At 33.0% G+C, this 26,498-nt stretch overlaps 1 protein-coding gene across 2 annotated transcripts in view; it reads left to right on the top strand.

Annotated features, from left to right (window-relative positions):
* The window catches only part of LOC101886077 (transcription initiation factor TFIID subunit 4), a 185,909-nt gene that overhangs the window by 40,692 nt on the left and 118,719 nt on the right, over positions 1–26,498 (top strand). For both annotated transcript variants that reach the window (XM_073930134.1, XM_073930133.1), the window contains exons 9-10: positions 4,650–4,764; positions 17,321–17,490. In XM_073930134.1, coding sequence (XP_073786235.1) covers positions 4,650–4,764; positions 17,321–17,490 — 285 coding nt within the window. The remainder of the gene's footprint in view (positions 1–4,649; positions 4,765–17,320; positions 17,491–26,498) is intronic.

The following is a 26,498-nucleotide window of genomic DNA, read 5'->3' as shown; positions in this document are numbered from 1 at the left end:
AGCTAGAAGAACATCCGCTGTGTAAAACATTTGCTGGAATAGTTGGCGGTTCATTCCGCTGTGGCGACCCCAGATTAGTAAAGGTACTAAGTCGAAAATGAATGAATGAATAGGTGTTTCCCAGTGATTGGTTGCAGCTGGAAGGGCATCCGCTTTGTAAAACATTTGCTGGAATAGTTGGTGGTTCATTCCGCTGTGGCGACCCCAGATTAATAAAGGTACTAAGTTGAAAAGAAAATGAATGAATAAATAAATAAATGAATGAATGGGTGTTTCCCAGTGATGGGTTGCAGCTGGAAGGGCATCCGCTGTGTAAAACATTTGCTGGAATAGTTGGCGGTTCATTCCGCTGTGGCGACCCCAGATTAATAAAGGTACTAAGTCAAAAGGAAAATGAATGAATGAATAGGTGTTTCCCTGTGATGGGTTGCAACTGGAAGGGCATCCGCTTTGTAAAACATTTGCTGGAATAGTTGGTGGTTCATTCCGCTGTGGCGACCCCAGTTTAATAAGGGTACTAAGTCGAAAAGAAAATAAATGAATGAATGAATGAATGAATGAATGAATGAATGTATGAATGAATGGGTGTTTCCCAGTGATGGGTTGCAGCTGGAAGGGCATCCGCTGTGTAAAACATTTGCTGGAATAGTTGGCGGTTCATTCCGCTGTGGCGACCCCAGTTTAATAAGGGTACTAAGTCGAAAAGAAAATAAATGAATGAATGAATGAATGAATGAATGAATGAATTTATGAATGAATGGGTGTTTCCCAGTGATGGGTTGCAGCTGAAAGGGCATCTGCTGTGTAAAACATTTGCTGGAATAGTTGGCGGTTCATTCTGCTGTGGCGACCCAAGCTTAATAAAGGGACTAAAAAAGCCAAAAAAGAAAATGACTGAAATGGCCCCCCGCCAAGTTGAGTTAGAGACCCCTGCTATAGAGGAACCCTGAGAGTCAGACAGAGAGATACAGAAGAAGAGGAAGATGCATGTGGACAAAAGCAGAGAGTCAGTGGAAATGGCAGCCCAGCCTCTTCTACTGTCTCTTTTCTGGGCCAATCGAATCACCAAACCTGTCAAGCAGATGCTCGGGTCACGTTTCAACACACAGAATCAGAATAATAATAACAGGAGATCTGTTATTCAGTCATATGCACACTTCTGGCCTCTATGGGGTGCATTATGAAGGCTTATTATGCATTAATTATGCTTTCAAATCACCTTATAATGCATTGTTTAACAACAGATGTGATGAATTAAAATGCTTATAGTGCCATCTTTAGTTTACTGCATTGAAATACACGTCAAACTGAGTATATTAGACATAAGGAGTCTGGAAATATCACATTGCATTTTGACTTGGGTTTAATCTGTTGGGTTGTAGGTTATGAGTGCTTATATGATTGATAATACACTGGATTAAGATTCATATTCATCTATTGATTCATTTGTGTTTTTATTATCTTATTTGTGGGCGACATGGTGGCTCAGGGGTTTACACTGTCGCCTCACAGCAAGAAGGTCGCTGGTTTGAGTCCCGGCTGGGTCAGTTTGCATTTCAGTGTGGAGTTTGAATGTTCTCCCCTTGTTGGCATGGGTTTTCTCTGGGTGCTCCGGTCCAAACACACAGTCCAAACACATGCGCTATAGGGGGATTGATGAACTAAATTAGCCGTGTATATGTGTGTTTATGAGTGTTTCGCAGTACTGGGTTGCAGGTGGAAGGGCATCCGCTGTGTAAAACATATTCTGGAATAGTTGGCGGTTCATTCCGCTGTGGCGACCCCTGATGAACACAGGGACTGAGCCGAAGGATCATTTAATAATCTTATTTGTAAAGGAGATAAAGATGCTGTGACATTATTTTGATGAGAGTTCAGCAGATTTCCCTCTGTTAATAATCTCATTTTCTTTATCGTAATGCAAAATAAGTTTAATTTAATTGACAGATTGTTTTTTGCATTGACTGTAATGTTTGCGTATTTATTTTTAACACATTTACAGTACAACTGTATGACTGTATAACAGGAATGAAAATCAATAGAAGTGTAATGTGAAAAAAGGAGAAGCTCTTATTTAGAGTTCATTCGCTGTTATTTATTCATTCATGCCTTTTCTTTTCAGCTTAGCCCCTTATTTATCTAAAGTCACCACAGGGGAATGAACTGACAACTTATCCAGCATATGTTTTGCACAGCGGGTGCCCTTTCAGCTGCAACCCAGCACTGGGAACCACCCATACACACTTATTCACCTTTATACACTACGGCCAATTTAGTTAATCAATTCCCCTATAGCGCAAGTGTTTGGACTGTGGGGGAAACCGGAGCACCCGGAGGAAACCCATGCCAACACAGGAAGAACATGCAAACTCCACACAGAACTAACCCAGCTGGGACTCAAACCAGCAACCTTCTTTCTGTAAACCCCTTAAATTTCTATTATTATTATTATTATTATTATTATTGGTATTATTATTATTATTTATAATATTGCTATTATTATTATTATTATTATTATTGATATTATTATTATTATTTATAATATTGCTATTATTACTATTATTATTATTATTATTATTATTAATATTGCTATTATTATAATGAATATTATAATTAATAATATTTCTATCATTATTGTGATTATTAATATAGCTATTATTATTATTATTATTATTATTATTATTATTATTATTATTATTATTGCTATTATTATTATTATAGCCATTATTATTATTGTTATCATAGCCATTATTATTACTATTATTATTATTAATAATAATAATAATAATAATATTGCTATTATTATTATTATTATTATTATTATTGCTATTATTATTATTATTAATATTAATATTGCTGTTAGTAATATTATTATTAATAATAATAATAATATTATTATTTGTATTATTTGTATTATTTGTATTAATAATATTGCTATTATTATTATTGTTGTTGCTATTATTATTATTATTAATATTTCTATTATGATGATGATGATGATTATTAATAATATTTCTATCATTTTTATGATTATTAATATTGCTATTATTATTATTATTATTATTAGTATTAGTATTATTTATAATATTGCTATTATTATTATTATTATTATTATTATTATTGGTATTAGTATTATTATTTATAATATTGCTATTATTATTATTATTATTATTATTATTATTATTGTTGTTGTTATTATAGCCATTATTATTAATAATAATAATATTGCTATTATTATTATTATCATTACTATTGCTGTTAGTAATATTATAAATAATAATAATAATAATAATAATAATAATATTATTATTATTTGTAGTATTTGTATTATTTGTATTAATAATATTGCTATTATTATTATTATTGTTGTTGTTGTTGCTATTATTATTATTAATATTGCTATTATGATGATGATGATGATGATTATTATTATTAATAATATTTCTATGATTATTATTATTTATTAATATAGATTATTATTATTATTATTATTATTATTTTATTATTAGAGCCATTATTATTATTAATAATAATAATATTTATATTATTATTATTATTATTATTATTATTAATATTTCTATTATGATGATGATGATTATTATTAATAATATTTCTATCATTATTATGATTATTAATATTGCTATTATTATTATTATTATTATTATTGGTATTAGTATTATTATTTATAATATTGCTATTATTATTATTATTATTATTATTATTATTATTATTATTATTGTTGTTGTTGTTATTATAGCCATTATTATTAATAATAATAATATTGCTATTATTATTATTATTATCATTACTATTGCTGTTAGTAATATTATAAATAATAATAATAATAATAATAATAATAATAATAATATTATTTGTAGTATTTGTATTATTTGTATTAATAATATTGCTATTATTATTATTATTATTATTGTTGTTGTTGCTATTATTATTATTAATATTGCTATTATGATGATGATGATTATTATTAATAATATTTATATGATTATTATTATTTATTAATATAGATTATTATTATTATTATTATTATTATTATTTTATTATCATTCAAGTAATAAATTATTTAATTTTGTGACAGTCTCCTTATCTTAAAATCAAAATGAATCAAGTGAACTCTAAAGGCTTGCAGATGCATCACAACAGACAGCTAAAAGTTTAGCATCAAATATATTTAATAGTTGGAAAAAACTCACAATGCAGAAAATCTTCATGTTATTTTAATATCTCTATGCCAAAGCAAGTGTTTTGCATGAGTCTGAAAAATGTAAGAATTAATTTACTGCAAAAAAATAATTAAAAACAGAGAAATTAATTTTATTAAAATAATTAATTAGTTATTTACATTTCAATTATTGTCGACAATATTATTAGTATTTAATTATTAAATGGTTTAGTTTTATGAGTAAAGGTCTCCTAATCTTAAAGTCAAGTAAACTCAAAGTCTGCAAATGCACAACAGTAAAACATTAGCATTAATTATATGCAGAAAATCCTGATCTTTATGCTCAATGCAGTGTTTCTGCATGAAATATGACATGCGTCTGCCACAGCTGACCTGCTTGAGCTCCTGCCAGAAGCATGTTTGATAGGCGTGTGTGCGTTTGTGATAATGCAGTATTGTGTTTTCCCAGGTACTTTAGGGAAGCCTGCGGCCCTCCAGACAGGCAGATGCCCCGCGGGCGTCACCATCCAGCTCTCGGCAAACCAGAAGAACAAGCTGAATGACCCTGGAGGAGGAACATTCAGGTATGGCTGTGAGCTGCTGCAGTACCGGCTGCGGGCACACGGGGGCAGCGCGCCACCAGCCTGCAGATCAGTACCCCGGCGGCCCTCACACTCTCAGGCAGACACATGCCCTTAATAAATAACATGCACAATATTGATATCATGGACACTTCAAAATACAGTGGACAATTATTTATTATTGAAAATTTTTGAGTGTTTTTAAAGGGGTAGTTCACTCAAAAATATAATTTACTTGTTTCAAACCTTGAGGAGGTTTTTTTTATGAAAAAAAGGTTTGAAACAATTAGACACATGCCAATATTCAGTTTTGATTATGAACATGCATAAAACATGCACAATATCGATATCATTAGCACTTCAAAACACTGTGTATAGATTTTAGAGTGCTTTTAAAGGGATAGTTCACACAAAAATGTAAGTTCTGTCATCATTTACTCATTCTTTCAAACCTTCATGAGTTTCTTTCTCCTGTTGAACACAATGGAAGATATTTTGAAGGAAGCTGGAAACCTGTAACCATTGACTTTCACTGAAGGAAAAACAAATACTATAGAAGTCAATGGTTACAGGTTTTTTTTAGCATTCTTTGGAGTGTCTTCTTTTGTGTTCAACAGAAGAAAGAAACTCATGAAGGTTTGAAACAGTTAGACACATGCCGATATTCAGTCGGGATCATGAACATGCATAAAACATGCACAATATTGATATCATCGGCACTTCAAAACACTATTAATATGTATTTAAGGTTTTAAAGTGTTTTTAAAGGGATAGTTCACGCAACAAAAATTGAATTCTGTCATTTACTTATTCATTTAAACCTGTTTGAGTTTCTTTCTTCTGTTGAACACAATGGAATATATTACGAAGGTTGGAAACCTGTAACCATTGACTTCTATAGTAGGAAAAACAAATACTATGCAAGTCAGTGGTTACAGGTTTTCAGCATTCTTCGAAGTATCTTCTTTTGTGTTCAACAGATCAAAGAAACTCCAAAGGCTTTGTAACAATTGCTGATATTCAGTCGTGATCATGAACAACATGCACAATATTGACATCATGGACGCTTCAAAATACTGTGAACATTAATTTATTATTCACAAATGTTTTTTTTTTTTTAAAGGGGTAGTTCACCCAACAAATATAATTTACTCACCCTTTACTTGTGTCAAACATTTATACGTTTATTTCTTCTGTTGAACACAAAGGAAGATATTTTGAAGGCAACTGGAAACCTGTAACCATTAACTTCCATAGTGTTTGTTTTTCCTACTGTGAAAGTCAATGGTTACAGGTTTTCAGCATTCTTCAAAATATCTTTCTTTGTGCTCAACACCGTTGTTTTTTCATGTGAAATTCACAACAAGTTTAATAAGGTATATCCATGCAAATGGCCCACCCTGTACAATGAATAGTTATTTAAACACTTACAGTGCTTTTAAAGGGATAGTTCACACAAAAATGTAAGTTCTGCCATCATTTAATCATTCTTTTAAACCTGTTTGAGTTTATTTATTCTGTTGAACACAATGGAAGATATTTTGAAGGAAGCTGGAAACCTGCAACCATTGACTTTCACAGTAGGAAAAACAAATACAATGGAAGTCAATGGATACAGGTTTTCAGCATTCTTTGAAGTGTCTCCTTGTGTGTTCAACAGAAGAAAGAAACTCATGAAGGTTTAAACAATTAGACACATGCCGATGTTCAGTCAAGATCATGAACAACATGCACAATATTGATATCAAGAGCATTTTTAAATACTGTGAAGAGTTATTTAAACTGTTAGTGTTTTTAAAGGGATAGTTCACACAAAAATGTAAGTTCTGGCACCATTTACACATACTTTCTTTATGACTTTCTCCTGTTGAACTCAAAGGAGGATATTTTGAAGGAAGCTGGAAACCTGTAACCATTGACTTCCATAGTAGGAAAAACAAATACTGTAGAAGTCAATGGTTACAGGTTTTCAGCATTCTTTGAAGTGTCTTCTTTTGTGTTCAACAGAAGAAAGAAACTAATAAAGGTTTGAAACAATTGGACACATGCCGATATTCAGTCATTATTATAAATCAACCTGTATAATATTAATGTCATTAGCACTTTTAAATACAGTGAAGAGTTATTTTAACATTTAGAGTGCTTTTAAAGGGATAGTTCACACGAAAATGTAAGTTCTGTCATCATTTACTCATTCTTTAAAACATTCATGACTTTCTTTCATCTGTTGAACACCATGGAAGATATTTTGAAGGAAGCTGGAAACCTGTAACCATTGACTTCCATAGTAGGAAAACCAAATACCATAGAAGTCAAAAATCAACAGAAGAAACAAACTCAAGGTTTGAAACACTTGAGGGAGAGTAAATAGTTTCATTTTTGAGTTTTTCTACTATGGAAGTCAATGGTTACAGTTCTCCAGCTTTCTTCAAAATATCTTCCTTTGTGTTCAACAGTACAATAAACTCAAACTAGTTTGCATCAAGTGGAGGATGAGCACATTTTTATTTTAGGGTGATCTGCGCCTTTAAAACAAATCCTTAACGTAAACAAAATTATATAATAACTAATATGCATTTATATTTATTATTAGATGTTAATATCATTTCATTTTTGACATAGTTAGTAGCTAAGGTAATGTCTGCATATATTTCATTCAATCGTACCTTTTTGTGTTAGGATTTGTTGAATTTATGAAGTAGTTGACAGTAATAGTTGAGTCTACTATTATATTCTTTTGTACATATTTGTTTTTCTAAAAATGTCTTTAACTAATTAAGTCTGTTTGAAACTGCTTGGAAAGAGAAGATGGTTATTTATTGTAATTTATCATAATTATTATTATGCATACATTTTATCGATTGTAATAAATGTTTATACATTTTGAGACTTTGGAGAAAAGTTAAAGTGTATTTGATTTATAAGTATGATACACTTATTTAAAACGATTTTTGTCTAAATCGTAATTTATCTAATTGATCAAAAACTATTCATATTTTTTGTCAAAAATATCAACACACACACACACACACACACACACACACACACACACACACACACACACACACACACACACACACACACACACACACACACACACACACTCACCAGCCATTTTATTAGGTACACCTGTCCAACTGCTCGTGAAGGCAAATTTTTTAAATCGGCCAATCACATGAAGAAAGGAGATTTAAGTGACTTTGAACGTGGCATGGTTGTTGATGCCAGACGGGCTGCTCTGGGTATTTCAGAAACTGCTGATCTACTGAGATTTTCATGCACAACCTTCTCTAGGGTTTACAGAGAATGCTCCGACAAAGAGGAAATATCCAGTGAGCGGCAGTTCTGTGGGCGCAAATGCCTTGTTGAGGCCAGAGGTCAGAGGAGAATGGCCAGACTGGTTCCAGCTGATAGAAAGGCAACAGTAACTCAAATAAGCACTCGTTACAACCGAGCTCTGCAGAAGAGCATCTCTGAACACACAACACGTCCAGCCTTGAGGCGGATGGGCTACAGCAGCAGAAGAGCACACCGGGTGCCGCTCCTGTCAGCTAAGAACAGGAAACTGAGGCTACAATTCACACAGACTCACCAAAACTGGACAATAGAAGATTGGAGAAATGTTGCTGCTCTGATGAGTCTCCATTTCTGCTGACACATTCAGATGGTCGGGTCAGAATTCAGCATCAACAACATGAAAGCATGGATCATCCTGCCTTGTATCAGCGGTTCAGGCTGGTGGGGGTGGTGTTTTCTTGGCACACCTTGGGTCCATCAGTACCAATTGAGCATCGTGTCAACGCCTACCTGAGTATTGCTGCTGACCATGTCCATCCCTTTATGACCACAGTGTACTCATCTTCTGATGGCTACTTCCAGCAGGATAACGCACCATGTCATAAAGCTCAATCATCTCAGACTGGTTTCTTGAACATGACAATGAGTTCACTGTACTCAAATGGCCTCCATAGTCACCAGAGCTCAATCCAATAGAGCAGCTTTGGGATGTGGTGGAACGGGAGATTGGCATCATGGATGTGCAGCCGACAAATCTGCAGCAACTGTGTGATGCTATCATGTCAATATGGAGCAAAATCACTGAGGAATATTTCCAGTATCTTCTTGAATCTACGCCATGAAGGATTCAGGCAGTTCTGAAGGCAAAAGAGGGTCCAACCTGTTACTAGTAAGGTGTACCTAATAAAGTGGCCAGTGAGTTTATAGTGCTAATTTACAATATGATCATGAAATCTGCAGTAAGTACAGTAAGACGTATTTGACTGATACTATGATTATTCCCATGGTAAACAGCATGTTAGATTCTGAGGGACAGGAGCTGTGTAGAGATGAGTGTGTTTGTTTTGGTGTTTGGGCTCCGTTTCAAACAGAATTTGAAGTCAATATGGTGATGCAACACTCTGCAGTCTTCAACATCTGCTCTGAAATCACTAAGATGAGTCTCACTCTTTAACATCCTCCAGTCAAGTCCCGCTTGATTGAGGGAAATCACCTGTGCTTCACTTGTGTGTGTGTGTTAGAGTGTGTGTATGTGCTTTAAAGAAAGAGAGAGAGAGAGTGTGTGTGTGTTTGTGTACATAAGAGTGTGTGTATGTCTAGGTGTAGTCTCTGTGTGTGTGTTAGAGAGAGTGTGAGAGTGTGTGTGCATGTGTTTTAAGCATTGTGTGAGTGTGTGTGTTAGAGTGTGTTTTGTTTTTGTGAGTGAGTGTGAGTGTGTGTGGAATGCGTATATATGTGTGTGTAAATGAGTGTGTGGGTGTGTGTTTGTCTGTGTGTGTGTAGAGTGTGCCTGTGTGTGTATGTGTTTTATGTATTGTGCGTGTCGCAGGTCACAGAGTTCTCTCTCTCTCTCTCTCTCTCTGTCTCTCTCTCTCTCTCTCTCTGTTTCTCTCTCTCTCTCTCTCTCTCTCTCTCCGCTCAGGGCTCTGTCTGGCCACAGGCTCTGATTGATAAACCAATAAATCTTTATCAGTGTGTCTAATTAAGCTGTCAGGTTTGCTTGTTACTGACGACCCTTTAGCCCTCGGCGTGTTTCGTGACTATCAGGCTTTTGATTGGCTGCTCCACACCAAGCAACCCATCGCCAATGACAACCAGGTTCAGATGAAAGCTGTCGGTCACTTTAGTTACGACTCATAACTGGACAGAATATTAACTTTATCAATCTGTGATGAATATATTACTTCACTCTTTGTTTGATTATGTGATTATTTATTATTATAAGTTAATTATTTTAGTTGTGTTAATCATATTTATTACAAGGTTTTATGTAATTTTAATTAGAAAAACAACATTTTTCATAAATATTAATAATTTTAATAATTTAATATACAATGTAATATACATTTTTAATAATTTTATTTTTATTTTTAGGAATTTTAGTACTTATTAACTTTGTTTACATTTTAGTCTGTTAAAAAAAAATCAAAGTTACGTATGTAATCAAGTAAATATTTAGAATAATCAATATATTTTATTAAATTTTTATTATTTATTTGAAAAGTTTTCTGGGAGAAATAACCAAACGGGAATGTGGCGGCAGATGGGTCTGAAATACAGGAGACTACTGGGGAAGACGGGAGTGTTGGCAGGTAGAAGCAAGAAGGTCGCTGGTTTGAGTCCCGGCTGGGTCAGTCTCTGTTTGCATGTTCTCCCTGTGTTCGTGTGGGTTTCCTCCGGGTGCTCCGGTTTCCCCCAGTCTAAACACACTTGCTTTATGGGAATTTATTAAGTGAATTGCCTGTTGTGTATGAGTGTGTGTGAATGAGTGTGTATGGGTGTTTTCCAGAACCAGTTGCAGCTGGAAGGGCATCCGCTGTGTAAAACATATGCTGGAATAGTTGGCGGTTCATTCTGCTGTAATGACCCCTTAAAGACGGGACTAAGCTGAAGGAAAATGAATGAATGAATGAATTAATCTTAATTGTTTGTTAAATATTTAGTCAAATTTATTTTTAATTTCAGTATTTTTAGTACTTATTAACTTTAAGTTTACATTTTTAACCTTTTTTTAATCTTAGGAAAAAATCAAGTATTTAAGTTTATTTAAAAATTTTTATTTATCTAATTTATTTTTAGTATTTATTTATTTTTTTGTCCTAAGTCCATAATATTTGAAGAACATATTTAATAATTTATATTTTTATGTAATAACATGTATAAAAAATTTGTCTTGTTAGTGTTTTTTTTACTTTTAGTCATTTTAATATAAATGTTACGTTTAAATTTTTAATCATATGCTTAAAATAATCGCTTTTTATATATTATATATATTTAAAATATTTAAAAATTCAATAAAATCTTGAAAATCAAGTTTTAAATATTGATTTGTTTTTATAATCATTAATTTATTGTTTGGTTAAAACTAATTATTTAGTATTTTTTTTTTATTTTTCTTCTTTTCGCAAGACAAGAATACTATTTCTAAAGATACTATTTTTGAAGACTATAAACAGACAAATTACTTGGTTAAATTAAAAAATACCGTTATATAGTCAATTTTTATATTTTCACTTTTTTATACTCTTTCTGAAAACAAAAAATAGACAAAATACTTGATTAAAAGGTCAAAATACTACTATATCGTAATTTTCTTATGTTTTAACTTTTTTATAGCCTTTCTGAAGACAATAAATGGACAAAATACTTGATCAAAATAAAAAAAATAATTATATAGCAATTTTCTTATATTTTCTTTCTTTTATACTCTTTTTGAAGACAATAAATGGACAAAATACTTGGTTAAAAGCTCAAAATACTAACTATATAGTCATTTTCTTATATTTTCACCTTTTTATAGTCTTTCTGAAAACAATAAATGGACAAAACCTTGGTTGAAAGCTCAAAAAACGAATTTTATATTAATTTTCATATATTTTTTGCTATATTTATAGTCGTTCTAAAGGCAAATAATTGACTAAATAATTGGTTAAAAGCCCAAAATACTACTTATATACTCATTTTTATATATTTGATCTTTTTCAGTCTTTCTAAAGACAATAAATGGACAAAATAACAGATTAAAATCTAAAAATACAAATTATTTATAAATTTTCTTATATTTTCTAGTTTTTATACCCTCTTTCTGAAGACAATAAATGGATAAAATACTTGGTTAAAACAAAAAAAAAATACAGTTATATAGTAATTTTCTTATCTTTTCACTTTTTTATAGTCTTTCTGAAAACAACAAACGGACAAAATAATTTATTAAAATAAAAAAAATTCTAACTATATAGTAATTTTCTTATATTTTCAACTTTTTATAGTCTTTCTGAAACCAAAAAATAAGCAAAATACTTGATTAAAAGGTCAAAATACTAACTATATCATAATTTTTTTATATTTTAACTTTTTATAGCCTTTCTTAAGACAATAAATGGACAAAATACTTGATTAAAAGCTCAGAATACTACCTATTTAGTCATTTTCTTATGTTTTCTCCTTTTCACAGTCTTTCTGAAGACAATAAATGAACAAAATACTTGGTTAAATGCTCAAAATAACTATGTAATCATTTTCTTAAATTATCACCTTTTTATAGCCTTTCTGAAGACAATATTGAACAAATTACTTGATTAAAATAAATATTTTTATAATAATATAGTACTTTTCTTATATTTGTCTTCTTTTTACAGGCTTTCTAAAGACGATAAATGGACAAAATCCTTGTTTAATATCTAAAAATACTAATTAATTAGTCATTTTCTTATATTTTCTCATTTTTATATTCTTTTTGAAGACAATAAATGTACAAAATACTTGGTTAACAGCTCAGAATACTAATTATATAGTCATTTTCTTATGTTTTCTCCTATTTATGGTCTTTCTGAAGACAATAAATGGACAAAATACTTGATTAAAAGTAAAAAAAAACTAATATTATATTAATTTTCATATGTTTTCTCTTTTTCCTAGTGTTTCTGAAGTCAATAAATAGACAAAATAATTGATTAAAAGCTCAAACGAATGATTTAATAAAGTGAATGTGTCCAGCGCGGCTCATTAATAACCCAAGACATGAATATACCTCAGTAGTGTATTAACAGCGAGCGACGGCCTCCCTCTTGTTGACTTGTGTGTGGTGTGGCTAACATGCTAGCTCTGCGCAGTGCTAATGGCCTGTGTCAGCTCCTGCCGGGGTGTCAGGACTCATCTCCAGCGTGTCCAGGGTGGCGTTCGGGCCCAGGATGCCTGCAGGGGCTCAGTGTCAGAAACAGTGCTACAGATGCGAGTGGAGCCGGCTGACCTCTGACCTCGGTGACCGCAGGCAAACTCTCTCTAATGCGCACTATTAATTAGGACACGGGAAAAAGGAGAGATGTGATTGGGTGAAGAAGCTGTCAGTCATGCTGAGGCAATGTTGTGTTTGTTTGAATGCTCACAGTGCAATTCAGTCACTGTTCATGTTTCATCTTTTTTTTTTTTGCAGTATTATAGTCATTAATTTGTTTTCTTTTCCACTAATTCCCTTTATTCATCAGGGGTTACCACAGTGGAATGAACCGGCAACTATACCAGCATATTTTTTACACAGCGGCTGCCTTCCAGCTGCAACCAAGTACTGGGAAACACCCAAACACTCTCATTCAAACACACACACACACTCATACATTACAGCCAATTTAGTTCATCAGTTCCCCTAGCGTATCTGTTTGGACTGTGCTATATAGTATTTTGATTATATTTATAATCTTTCCATTCATAATTTTAATCGTATTATAGTATATACGTGTGTGTGTGTGTGTGTGTGTGTGTGTATGTATATATATATATATATATATATATATATATATATATATATATATATATCTATTACATTTTATAATGTAACTTTTTGCTATTATAATATCTTTTTAAGATTTAAAAGTCTTTCATATTTTACAATTTTATTTTATAGTATTTTTATATATATATATTTTTTTTCAGATTTTAGAATTATTATTGTTGTATTATAGTATTTGTTTCATATTTAGAATTTGTTCATATTTAGGGATTTTATTTTTGATTTATTATAGTATTTTGTTTATATTTATAATCTTTCACATTTATAATTTTCATTGTATTATAGTATTTTCTTATTTACATTTTTTTTTTACATTTTAAAATTTAACTTTTGGGGTATTGTAGTAATTTAGAATTTTTCATATTTTAGAATTGTACTTTTGTTGTGCTATATTATTTGTTTTATATTTAGAGTAATACTCAAACACAAACCAGCTTGAAATTAAATTAAATTTAGATAAATATTTTAGAATTTTTATTTTATAATATTATATTATTTTATATTTAGAAATTTTCTTATTTTAAAATTGTATTTTTGTTGTGCTATAGTATTTGTTTCATATTTAGAGTAACACTTAAACACAAAGCAGTTTTTAATTAAATTAAATTAAATTAAATTAAATTAAATTAAATTAAATTAAATTAAATTAAATTAAATTAAATTAAATTAAATTAAATTTGATTTAATATTTTATAATTTTACTTATGTAGTATTATATTATTTTTATATTTAGAATTTTTCATATTTTAAGATTTTATTTTTGATGTAGTATTTTTTCATATTGATGTTTTTTATTATATTATAGTATTTTTATATTTAGAATTTTTGTACATTTTAGAATGTAACTTGTAGTCTTATAATATTTTTTCATAATTAGAAATTTTTCATATTTTAGACTTTTGTTTTTGGCGTATTATAGTAATTTTTGTCAGAATTTGATTTTTTTTTACATTTTACAATTTCACATTTTCGGTATTATTATATATTTATTTGTCATAATTTTGAATCTTTTATATTTTATAAATATCCTTTTGTTGAATTATAGTATTTGTTTCATATTTAGACTAAATTTTATTTCATTTTATTTTATTTATGCAATAAATGATAATGCAGAGCTGGGTGGAGCTGGGTGACCTCTGACCTCTGACTGCAGGGCCGCCGGCGCAGGAAACTCTCTAATGTGCCTTAATTAGGACACGATTGCCAGGGCAACAAGGAAAAGGAGAGCTGGGATTGGGTGGAGTAGCTGTCAGTCATGCTGAGGGAATGCTCAGTGTTGATTTCTTTCATATTTCAGAATTTTATTTTTGTAGTGTTCTAGTATTTTTTATATTTAGAATTTATTCACATTTTAGAATATTACTTTAGTAGTATTAAAGTGTATTTTTATGATTAGAATTTGTCATATTTAATATATATTAATACATATTTAATTTAATTTAATTTAATTTAATTTAATTTAATTTAATTTAATTTAATTTAATTTAATTTAATTTAATTTAATTTAATTTAATGCAGTTGAGAATGGAGCTGGGTGACCTCTGACCTCAGTGACTGCAGGGAAACTCTCTCTAATGTGCCCTAATTAGGACATGATTGCCAGGGCAACAGGGAAAAGGAGAAATGTGATTGGGTGGAGAAGCTGTCAGTCACACTGTGGGAATGCTATGTGCGTCTCAATGCGTTGAATAGATTTCAGTCAGTGTTATTTTTGTAACATTATAGTTATTTTTCTTAATATTTTATAATTGTATTTTTGTTGTATTGTGTTATTTGTTACGTTTAGAATTGTTTAATATATTTTAGAATTTAATTTTTTGTTGTTTTATTTTCATGTTTAAGAGTTTAAGAGCTAGAATATATATATATGTGTGTGTGTGTGTGTGTGTGTGTGTGTGTGTGTATATTTATATATATATATATATGTGTGTGTGTGTGTGTGTATATATATATATATGTGTGTGTGTGTGTGTGTGTGTGTGTATATATGTATGTATATATATATATATATATATATATATATATATATATATATATATATATATATATATATATATATATATATATATATGTGTGTGTGTGTGTGTGTGTGTGTGTGTGTGTATATATAAATATATATTTATGTGTGTGTGTATACATATATATATATATATATATATATATATATATATATATATATATATATATATATATATATATATATATGTATATATATATGTATATATATATATATATATATATATATATATATATATATATATATATATATATATATATATATATATATATATATATATATGCATATGCTTTCTATGTGTGCTATAAAGTTAATAGGGTGTTGTTAGAGGATTTTAAAGGATTTTGTCTGGTGCATTAAGACGGCAGGAGTGCAGGAGCGAAGCCGTGTGTGTATGCTTTGCTAAAAAGATAGAAAGAAGGTATTTAATGTAGTTTTGAACTTTAGACATTATCAGGAAGGCTATTGCAGAGTTTAGAAGCCATAAATGAGAAGGCTCGACCTCCTTTAGTAGACTTTGCTGTTCTAGGTTCTACCAGAAGCCCTGAGTTTTGAGATCTTAAAAAACGAGCTGGATTGTAGCGAGACAGGAGGTTGGTTAGATGAACCGGAGCTAGAGTATTCAACGCTTTATAGGTAAGAAGCAATATTTTATAAACAATACGAAATTTAACATACTGCCAGTGTAAGGAGGATAAAATTGGGGTGATATGATCATATTTTCTAGAACTCTAGAACTCTGGCTGCTGCATTTTGTACTAATTGAAGTTTGTTAATAGAGGATGCTGGGCAGCCAGCAAATAGAGCATTACAGTAATCCAGCCTAGAGCTCATAAAAGCATGGACTAGCTTTTCTGCATCTGAGATGGATAGCATACTTCAGAACTTAGCGATATTTCTCAGATGAAGGAAGGCAGTTTTTGTGACATGGGATATATGATTTTCAAAAGTTAAATTGCTCTCTAATATGACACCCAGATCTTTTATAGTAGAGCTAACGCTAACTTTGTATCCCTCTAATTGCAGGTTGAGTTGCGAGATCTGCTGTGTACAGGATTTAGGGCCAATAAGTAATAATTCTGTTTTGTCTGAGTTTAAGAGAAGGAAATTGTTGGTCATCCAGTCTTTAACATCTTTAATACACTTATTTAGCTTAGACAGATCAGACGTCTCATCAGGTTTTGTTAAAAAATATATAACTGAGTATCATCTGCATAGCAGTGAATGCTGATCCCATGTCTTCTTATATAGTAGCATGTATATTGTAAACAGCAAAGGGCCTAAAACTAATCCTTGAGGCACCCCATACTTCACTGGCCTGACTTGTGAAAGCTGACCATTAATATTCAGCTAATTATGACTTGTCTCTGGACATCTGTAAAATGTAAGCGATCTATGAGGATGTCATGATCGATAGTTGAATGCAGCACTGAGATCAAGTAAAACTAGTAACAAGATGCAGCTAAAGGTAAATCATCGGTTATTTTCACTAACAGGGTTAATGTTATCTTTGGTTATGTTCTATGTAGTTTAAAAAAGCACATTCTTCAGAAGAAAAAATATAATAGGAAATACTGTGAAAATGTTCTTTCTCTGTTAAACATCACCTGGACATTTTTGCGAAAGAATAAAAATATGACAGGAGGGCTAATAATATAGCATAATGTCCAGTGGGATCAGACTGATGTTAGTCTTGTGTGTGTGTGTGTGTGTGTGTGTGTGTGTGTTTTATTTTCCAGAGATGACGATGACATTAATGACGTGGCATCGATGGCTGGTGTGAATCTAAATGAAGAAAGCGCTCGTATACTTGCCACTAACTCTGACCTGGTGGGAACGCAGATCCGCTCCTGTAAAGACGAGGCGTTTCTCCCCATAGGCCTGTTACACCGGCGGATACTGGAGACAGGTACCGCAAACACACTTCTCAGCATTCCACTGCATTTCTGAAACACCATGGAGCCTTTTCACAAGACTGCTATGACACATTTGACAGTCAGCAGTAGGTTAAATCCTTGAAAGTTCTTAATATTAAGGTTTAAAAAAAAAATTGTATGAACATTTATGCGTATTTATGTATGTATAGAGTGGAGGAACTATGAAGTCAATTTGTGTGCAAAAAACCCAGAAGCGAGTTCGCATTTTAGCAGTTCCGGTTCCCTCGTCCTAAAGTCAATGGGAAAGAAAAACTGCTGCAGAGAAACAGGCAAATGTGAAAAGGGTCCATTAAGTTGGCCACAGTGCAGTCGGCTCACATCTGGTTCCATCTGGACCAAAAAGCTGCATATATATATATATATATATATATATATATATATATATATATATATATATATATATATATATATATATATATATATATATATATATATATATACAGGGCCGGCGCGCCCATAGAGGCGAGCTAGGCGGCTGCCTGGGGCGGCTGAATAGAGAGGGGGGCATCCGAACACCTCCCGCACCACCAGCGACCGCAGTTATACCCACGCCTAGGGCGGCAGAGAGGGCGGCATCCGAACACCTCGCGCACCACCTGCGTCCGCACTCCGCAGTTATATCTGCGCCTAGGGCGGCAGAATAGAGAGGGTGACATCCGAACACCTCCCATACTACCCGCATCCGCAGTTATACCCGCGCCTAGGGCGGTAGAATAGGGTTCTTCACTTTGATAACCGGTCATTTTCGTTTTCACTTTCGGTTTGAGGGCGGCGTGATCGTCCTTTGCCTAGAGCGGCAGTTCAGCTTGCTTCGGCCCTGTATATATATATATACACACACACACACACACACACACACACACACACACACACACGGTTAAAGTCAGAATTATTAGCCCCTTTCAATTTTTTTTCTTCTTTTTTTAAATATTTCCCAAATTATGTTTAACAGAGCAAGGACATTTTCTGATGTCTGATAATATTTTTTCTTCTGGGGAAAGTCTTGTTTGTTTTATTTTGGCTAGAAAAAAAGCAGTTTTTAATTTTTTAAACAGCATTTTAGGGACAAAATTATTAGCCCCTTTAAGCTATAGATTTTTTCAATAGTCTACAGAACAAACCACTGTTATACAATAACTTGCCTAATTACCCTAACCTGCCTAGTTAACCTAATTAACCTAGTTACGCCTTTAAATGTCACTTTAAGCTGTCTAGAAGTGTCTTGAATAATATCTAGTAAAATATTATTTACAGTCATGATGGTAAAGGTTAAATAAATCCGTTATTAGAGATGAGTTATTAAAATTATTATGTTTAGAAATGTGTTGAAAAAATCTGCACTCTGTTAAACATAAATTGGGGAAAAAATAAACAAGCGGTCTAATAAATCAAGGTTCAATAGTTATGACTTCAACTGTATATATATGTATATATATATATATATATATATATATATATATATATATATATATATATATATATATATATATATATATATATATGTCTTTTAGCTGAGTTAGCAAAAGAAATGTGGTCCGTCCAAGTCTGTGTGTGTCGTGCTGTGGATTACCACAGAAAAAATTGTTCAGCTCGTCCTTCTGTGTTTGTGTAAATAAAAAGAAAAGCAGATTGCAGGATCCGCCTGTAATGAAAGTTGAATGTTTGTCCGGCTACATTTCCACTGCATCCGCGAATCTGTCAGCTCATTTAACCTGGAACATTCCTCAGTGGATGACCACCAACATTCATATTTCAAAACAATGCTGGAATATACACTGCAGTTTTAGAAGAGCGGGGTCAGTAAGATTGATTTGTTTTTATTTTTTGGAAAGAGGACGCATTCATTTAATCAAAAGTGACAGTAAAGAAGTTACAAAAGATTTTATTCCAAATATATTCAGTTTTTTTATTTTGAAATACAAAATGTGTCTTGGTTTCCACAACACAGCTGCTTTCAAATGTTTTTCTTGTCATAAAATCATATTACAATCATTTTTGAAGGATCATGATGTGACACACTGTAAAAAATGCTTGGATTTACACATTGATTTGTGTTGGGACAACACAAAGGAATTAAGTTAAAGGGGTGGTCCACAATGTAATTTGAAGGCTTGGTTGTGTTTATAAGATGCAAAGCAATGTGTGCTCATGTTTCACTTGAAGGAAATCGCGTTATTTTTTCCTATATCTCACTTTGATTATACACAGCTACTCAGCTAACATGAAAACGACTGTCATATTTCCTAGTTCCTCTGAAAGGCCCGCCCTTAAGTGACTCTGATTGGTCAGAGGCAGAAAATGAGGCAGATAACTGCAGTAAGGTCCACTTTTTGAGAAAAGAACCACCAGGCTGGCTGCAGGCCTGAGTTTCAGTAGTTTTCGTTGACTAAGATAACCTTGGCATGAAAAAAGATGCAGAAAGTTCATCCCACACAAACTAGTTAAAAGCGGATGGACAGCACTTGTTGTGTCAGCCTTGTGTTCGGCACACATTAGATCTCAGTTAATCGTCAGGAAGGCCTCGGGTGTGTGTTTTCTCGGGTGTGTGTTTGTGTGGCCGTCGTGGAGCTGTCGCTGGGAGCGCGCTGTAATGCTTCTCAAAGGTGCAGCGGTGTGTAGGTGGATGAAGCGCCCCCTGCTGTTGATGGGCTGCTGGAGAACTCGTAGGTGACAGCAAACCAAGGGAGGCACGACTCCTGCCAGCTCCGCTCAATCTGAGAGAAACACACACACACACACACCCTGAATCACCCTCAAACGCAAAGATCACGTCCGCTCAGTCTTACTTAAACAGCAGGAAATCAAGCCAGCGTCAAATCAGAAATTGCATGCATTATACTTGTGTGCATTCCTGTATAACAGTAGATCATGGAGAGAATTCAGTGCAAGTCTTCTTTATTGATATATAAAACAATGCATAAAACTAAAAGGTCATACTTTACTATAGCTTTACTTTAGTTTTACATTTATATAAGGTAAAGAGTGTATATTGAATGCAATGCTTGGCTCAATCTGAGAGAAATGCACACACACCCCCCAAATTCCCCCTTAAATGCAAAGATCTTACTTAAACAGCAGGAAATCAAGCCAGCGTCAAATCAGAAATGACATGCATTATACACTGTAAACATGTCTGTACAATACCAGTTTACTGTAATAATATAAATTGCATGCATTATGCTTTATGTGCATTCCTGTACAACAGCAGATCATGAAGAGAATTTAATGTAGGTCTTCATTTTATATATTAAACAATGCATAAAAGTAAAAGGTCATACTTTACTATAGCTTTACTTTAGTTATGAATTAATAGAGTGCATCTTGAATGCAAAGCTCAGCTCAACCAGAGAAAAACACACACACCAAATCACTCTCAAACAGAAAGATCACGTCCGCTCAGTCTTACTTAAACAGCAGGAAATCGAGCCAGCGTCAAATCAGAAATAACATGCATCACACTGTAAAAAAATATCTGTAGAATAGCAGTTTTCTGTAATAAATACAAATTGCGTGCATTATACTTTGTGCATTCCTGTATAACAGCAGATCATGAAGAGAATTTAATATAAGTCTTTATTTTGTTAGTAAAAGGTCATACTTTACTATAGGTTTACAGTAGTTATATAGTTATATAAGACACATGCTGGGTTCCACAGTCGATTTGTGTTGGAACACCATGAAAGAATTAAGTTAACTTAATAAGTTTTCTAAAAATTAAGTGGACTGAACATGAAATAATTAAGTTTTCGCAAAAAAAACAAAAAAAAAAACGGACGTAATGTGTTGTTTTCAGCTCATTTTAAATAAGTAGACTGAACAAACAGCAAATGTCATATTTTGAGTGTAAAGAGTGTATCTTGAATGCAAAGCTCAGCTCAATATGAGTAAAATGCACACACAACACACACACACACACCAAATCACTCTCAAACACAAAGATTACGTCCACTCAATCTTACTTAAACAGCAGGAAGTCAAGCCAGTGTCAAATCAGAAATCGCATGTGTTATACACTGTAAACATGTCTGTAGAATAGCAGTTTTCTGTAATAAATATATGTTTTTCTGTAGTAAATATAAATTGCATGCATTATGCTTTATGTGCATTCCTGTATAACAGATCATGAAGAGAATTCAGTGTAAGTCTTCATTTTTATATATAAAACTATGCATAATAATAAAAGGTCATGCTTTACTATGGCTTTCCATTAGTTACAAATGCATAGAGTGTATCTGCAATGCTCAGCTCAATCTGAGAGAAATTCAAACACACGCCCCGAATCAGCCTCAAACCCAAAGATCACATCCGCTCAGTCTTACTTAAACAGCAGGAAGTCAAGCCAGCGTCAAATCAGAAATTGCATGCATTAAACACCGTAAAAAATATCCATGAATTAGAATTTGTCTGTATTTTGTGATTCATGTTTTTATTTTTGCCCATTTATTTCTGCTTCTAAAATGCATTATGGGAGTTTGATCTTTCCTGAAACAACTTTAACCTTGAAAAGTAAAAAAAAGTGACTTTTATGAGCATATTCAAGTATAAAGTGCTATATTATCTGGGCTGATGTTGCAGATTACACTACAAAAACCTTGTAATAAACATGTTCCGTTATCTCTGACTTATTTCTCTATACAAATCTTATTTTTTAATCATTATATTATTTCAAACTACTAAAATGTCAATAAAAGTCACTTTGTTAATGTGTAGAATTACATTTTCATCATCAAACATCAACAGAGCACACTCAGAAATAAAAGTACGTGAGCTGTCATGGAGATGGTACCTATTCAAAAGGTACAAATTTGTACCTAAAAGGTCCTTATTAATACCTCAAGGGTACATAATAGTACCTAAATAATACTAAAGTGTTCCTCTTAAAATTTTTAGGTACTAATATATACTTTTGAGGTACCAATATGGACCTTTTAGGTAAAAATGTGTACCTTTCGAAGAGGTACCACCCTAGTGACAGCTTGCGTACCTTTATTTCTGAGTGCAGAGGTCAACATCCTAAAATGGAACTCACAAATATATTGTTATATTAAATATAATTAAATATTACATATATTATATATATATATGTGGGTTTCCTGTGAGTGCTCTGGTTTACCCCACAAGTCAAAAAAACATGTGCTATAGTTGAATTGGGTAAGCTTAATTGTGTGTGGTGTATGTGTGTGAATAAGTGTGTGTTTCCCAGTGGTGGGTTGCAGCTAGAAGAGCATCCACTGCGTAAAACATATGCTGGATAAGTTGGCGGTTAGGCAGCACCCTGGCGCGGTGGGTAGCACAATCACCTAACAGCAAGAAGGTCGCTGGTTCGAGCCCCAACTGGGTCAGTTTTTGTGTTGAGTTTGCATGTTCTCCCCGTGTTGGCGTGGGTCTCCTCCAGGTGCTCCGGTTTCCCCCACAGTCCAAACATATGCACTATAGGGGAATGGGTAAGCTAAATTGTCCGTAGTGTATGTGTGGAAATGAGTGTGTATGGATGTTGCGGCTGGAAGGGCATCCGCTGCGTTAAACATATGCTGGGTAAGTTGGCGGTTCATTCCACTGTGGCGACCCCAGATTAGTAAAGAGATTAAGCCGAAAAGAAAATGAATGAATGAATAAAATATATGTGAGATGAGAAATAAATCATTTGAATATTTTATTAGATCATTATCTGATATTGATGAGAATTGTCAGTATATACTAGTAACATTCATGCCTTGAATTCATTTAGCTTTGGATGTGTGTCACATTTATGCCAAATGCATTAATATACATATAGTTCATGCATGTGATGTTGTGAGGAGCAAAGCTTCTAGACTGAAGTCTGTCTGCTGCTGCTCTTTCTCTTCTGATATATTGTTTATAGGGAAGGAAAAGTTCATTTTCATGCATTTGAGCAGAAGTTTTCTGAAGTTTTTTTAAAGCTGTTTTTTTTTTTTATCTCTTTTTGTCTGAACAAAAGTTCTTCATCAACATCTTTTGAAAAAGCCTTGGCCTTAAGATGCTCCTCATCCTGTTTAACGTGTCTTTTTCTCCGGTTTGGAGTCATTAAGGACACTCTCAGCACGTTCAGCAGCTGATTTAAATAATTGGTGTGATTTTCTTAAAATAACGGTGGAAGGAGAACTTATGTTAATAGCAAATTAAAGATGTGGATGTTGTAGATAGAAGCGCTCTGAAGCTTTCCAGCCATCTTCTAACATCCGCTGCTAATTATTCTTTAAAGCAGAAGTCGTCAATTGACTTGAAAGAGAAAACTGTTTTTCTTTCCCTTTTTATTATTTCTGCAGGAACAAAGAGTTAGAGATTACAATCTGAATCTCAAATGTTTCTCCATAGCAGCGGGCCGATGAAATGTTGAAAAAATACACTCAAAAATATCTCAAGCCGAGCTCAGCTGTGCTAGATGAATTCAAACGTTTCTAAATGGATTATTTTAACACAGTGTAAAACCCAACAGTCAACTTTAATTCAATCCAATTCAGCTTTATTTGTATAGCGCTTTTACAACGTAGATTGTGTCAAAGCAGCTTCACATAAATGGTCATAGTGGTCATAAATGGTCATAAATGGTCACTTTATCAAATGAAATGAGTGGAGTTACCTCAAAATATACTGAAAGTTAATTCTACTCATTTAATAAGAGTTTTAAACTCAGTGTTAAAGGTAATTAGTTAATTAAATGCCTCATTACATCAAGTTAAATGGAGTAAGTTCACAGTACTCATTAGGATTATTTTATGAACTTAAATTAAATTAAAATAATAAAATAAAATAAAATAAAATAAAATAAAATAAAATTTAATTTAATTTAATTTAATTTAATTTAATTTAATTTAATTTAATTTAATTTAATTTAATTTAATTTAATTTAATTTAATTAATGGTTTGTTGCAATCGGTTTCCTCAAATGGTTTGAGTTACCTTAACTTATTGGGTTTTAGAGTGGAGCTATCATTCATTTGAGCCAGGGCTCTCAGTACTGTATCAGTTATTTCGGTCAAGGGTTTCAGTTCTTTAGGGTGGAGCTATCAGTTCTTTACGGCAGAGCTATTAGTCCTTTCGGCCAGAGCTATCTGTCTTTTGTGCTGGGGCTATCAGTCCTTTGAGGCGGGGCTATTAGTTCTTTAGGGTGGGGCTATCAGGTAAGGTACGACATGCTTTTATTCATATGGTGCTGCTTTTAAAGGGACAGTTCACCCAAAACTGAAAGTTCTGCTCACCATTTACTTGTTTAAAACCCTTATGAGTTTCTTTTCTTTTATTTCTTTATACTTTATTTTAGATTACTTAGATTTGACATATTCTTTGTATTTTCCTTCCTTTAACAGCAACAATATAGGGTAAACATGGGGAGCTACAAGACATTTAAAAATTACCTTTCAAATAAATAAATAAATAAATAAATAAATAAATAAATAAATAAATGATTAAATTAAATTAAATTAATGGTTTGTTGCAATTGGTTTCCTCAAACGGTTTGAGTTGCCTTAACTTATTGGGTTTTACAGTGCATCAAATGAGCTGGGCTTCACTTCCCAAAAACATTGTGAGCTTAAGCATCGTAAAAACAATTGTGGGACTGATCTTAATGCTTTAATCTCTTTCCCAAAATCATCATAACTTAAGTCGAAAATCTAGAAAATCATCGTAGATAATTGTTAAATTAAATAATTGTCGCCATGAAGATAAAATTAGATTTTCTTTCTTGTATATGTGATAAATGATGTATCTGTGCGCTTTATTATTGTGTAATAAATGTATTCATCCTCATTATAACCTTCCCTGCACACTCACAACTACTTTACACTTCTGGTCACATGGAATGCCTTTAGAGTGAAGCTATCAGTCATTTGAGCCAGGGCTCTCAGTACTTTAGGGCGGGGCTATCAGTTATTTCAGTCAGGGGTTTCAGTTCTTTAGGGTGGAGCTATCAGTCATTTAGGGTGGAGCTATCAGCTCTTTGGGGCGGAGCTATCAGTTCTTTTGGGCAGAGCTATCTGTCTTTTGTGCTGGGGCTATCAGTCCTTTGTGGCGGGGCTATTAGTTCTTTAGGGTGGGGCTATCAGTCGTTTGGGGTCTTTCCATTAGTCATTTAGGGTGGAGCTATCAGTCCTTTAGGACCGAATGATCAGTCAATTAGTGCGGAGCTATCAGCTCTTTAGGGCGGGGCTATCACTTCTTTAGGGTGGAGCTATCAGTCCTTTGGGGCGGGGCTATTTGTTATTTAGGGTGGGGCTATCAGTCATTTAGGGTGGAGCTATCAGCTCTTTGGGGCGGAGCTATCAGTTCTTTAGGGCAGAGCTATTAGTCCTTTGGGCCAGAGCTATCTGTCTTTTGTGCTGGAGCTATCAGTCCTTTGGGGCGGGGCTATCAGTCCTTTAGGGTGGGGCTATCAGTTTTTTACAGTGGAGCTATCAGTCCTTTAGGCTGGGGCTCAGTCATTTGGGGCGGGGCTATCATTTCTTTACGGTGGAACTATCAGTCCTTTGGGGCGGGGCTATCAGTCCTTTGGGGCGGGGCTATTAGTCCTTTGGGGCGGGGCTATCAGTCCTTTGGGTCGGGGCTATCAGTTATTTGTGCCGGGGCTATCAGTCCTTTGTGGCAAGGCTATCAGTCCTTTAGGGCGGGCTATTAGTTTTTTATAGTGGAGCTATCAGTCCTTTGGGCCGGGGCTATCAGTTATTTGGGGTGGGGCTATCAGTCATTTAGGGCGGGGCTGTCAGTTCTTTATAGTGGCGCTATCAGTCCTTTGTGGCAGATTATCATTCATTTTGGGGCGGGGCTACAACTCTTGACGTCGGGCTAGAAATCATTTTGGGTTGGGCTATCAGTGCTTTAGGGTGGAGCAATAACTATATATATATATATATATATATATATATATATATATATATATATATATATATATATATATATATATATATATATATATATATATATATATATATATATATATATATATATATATAACTAGTTAACT

The sequence above is a fragment of the Danio rerio genome, chromosome 18 (assembly GCF_049306965.1).
Source record: "Danio rerio strain Tuebingen ecotype United States chromosome 18, GRCz12tu, whole genome shotgun sequence".
Taxonomy (NCBI): Eukaryota; Metazoa; Chordata; class Actinopteri; order Cypriniformes; family Danionidae; genus Danio; species Danio rerio.
This window is presented reverse-complemented; position numbering and strand designations above follow the sequence as displayed.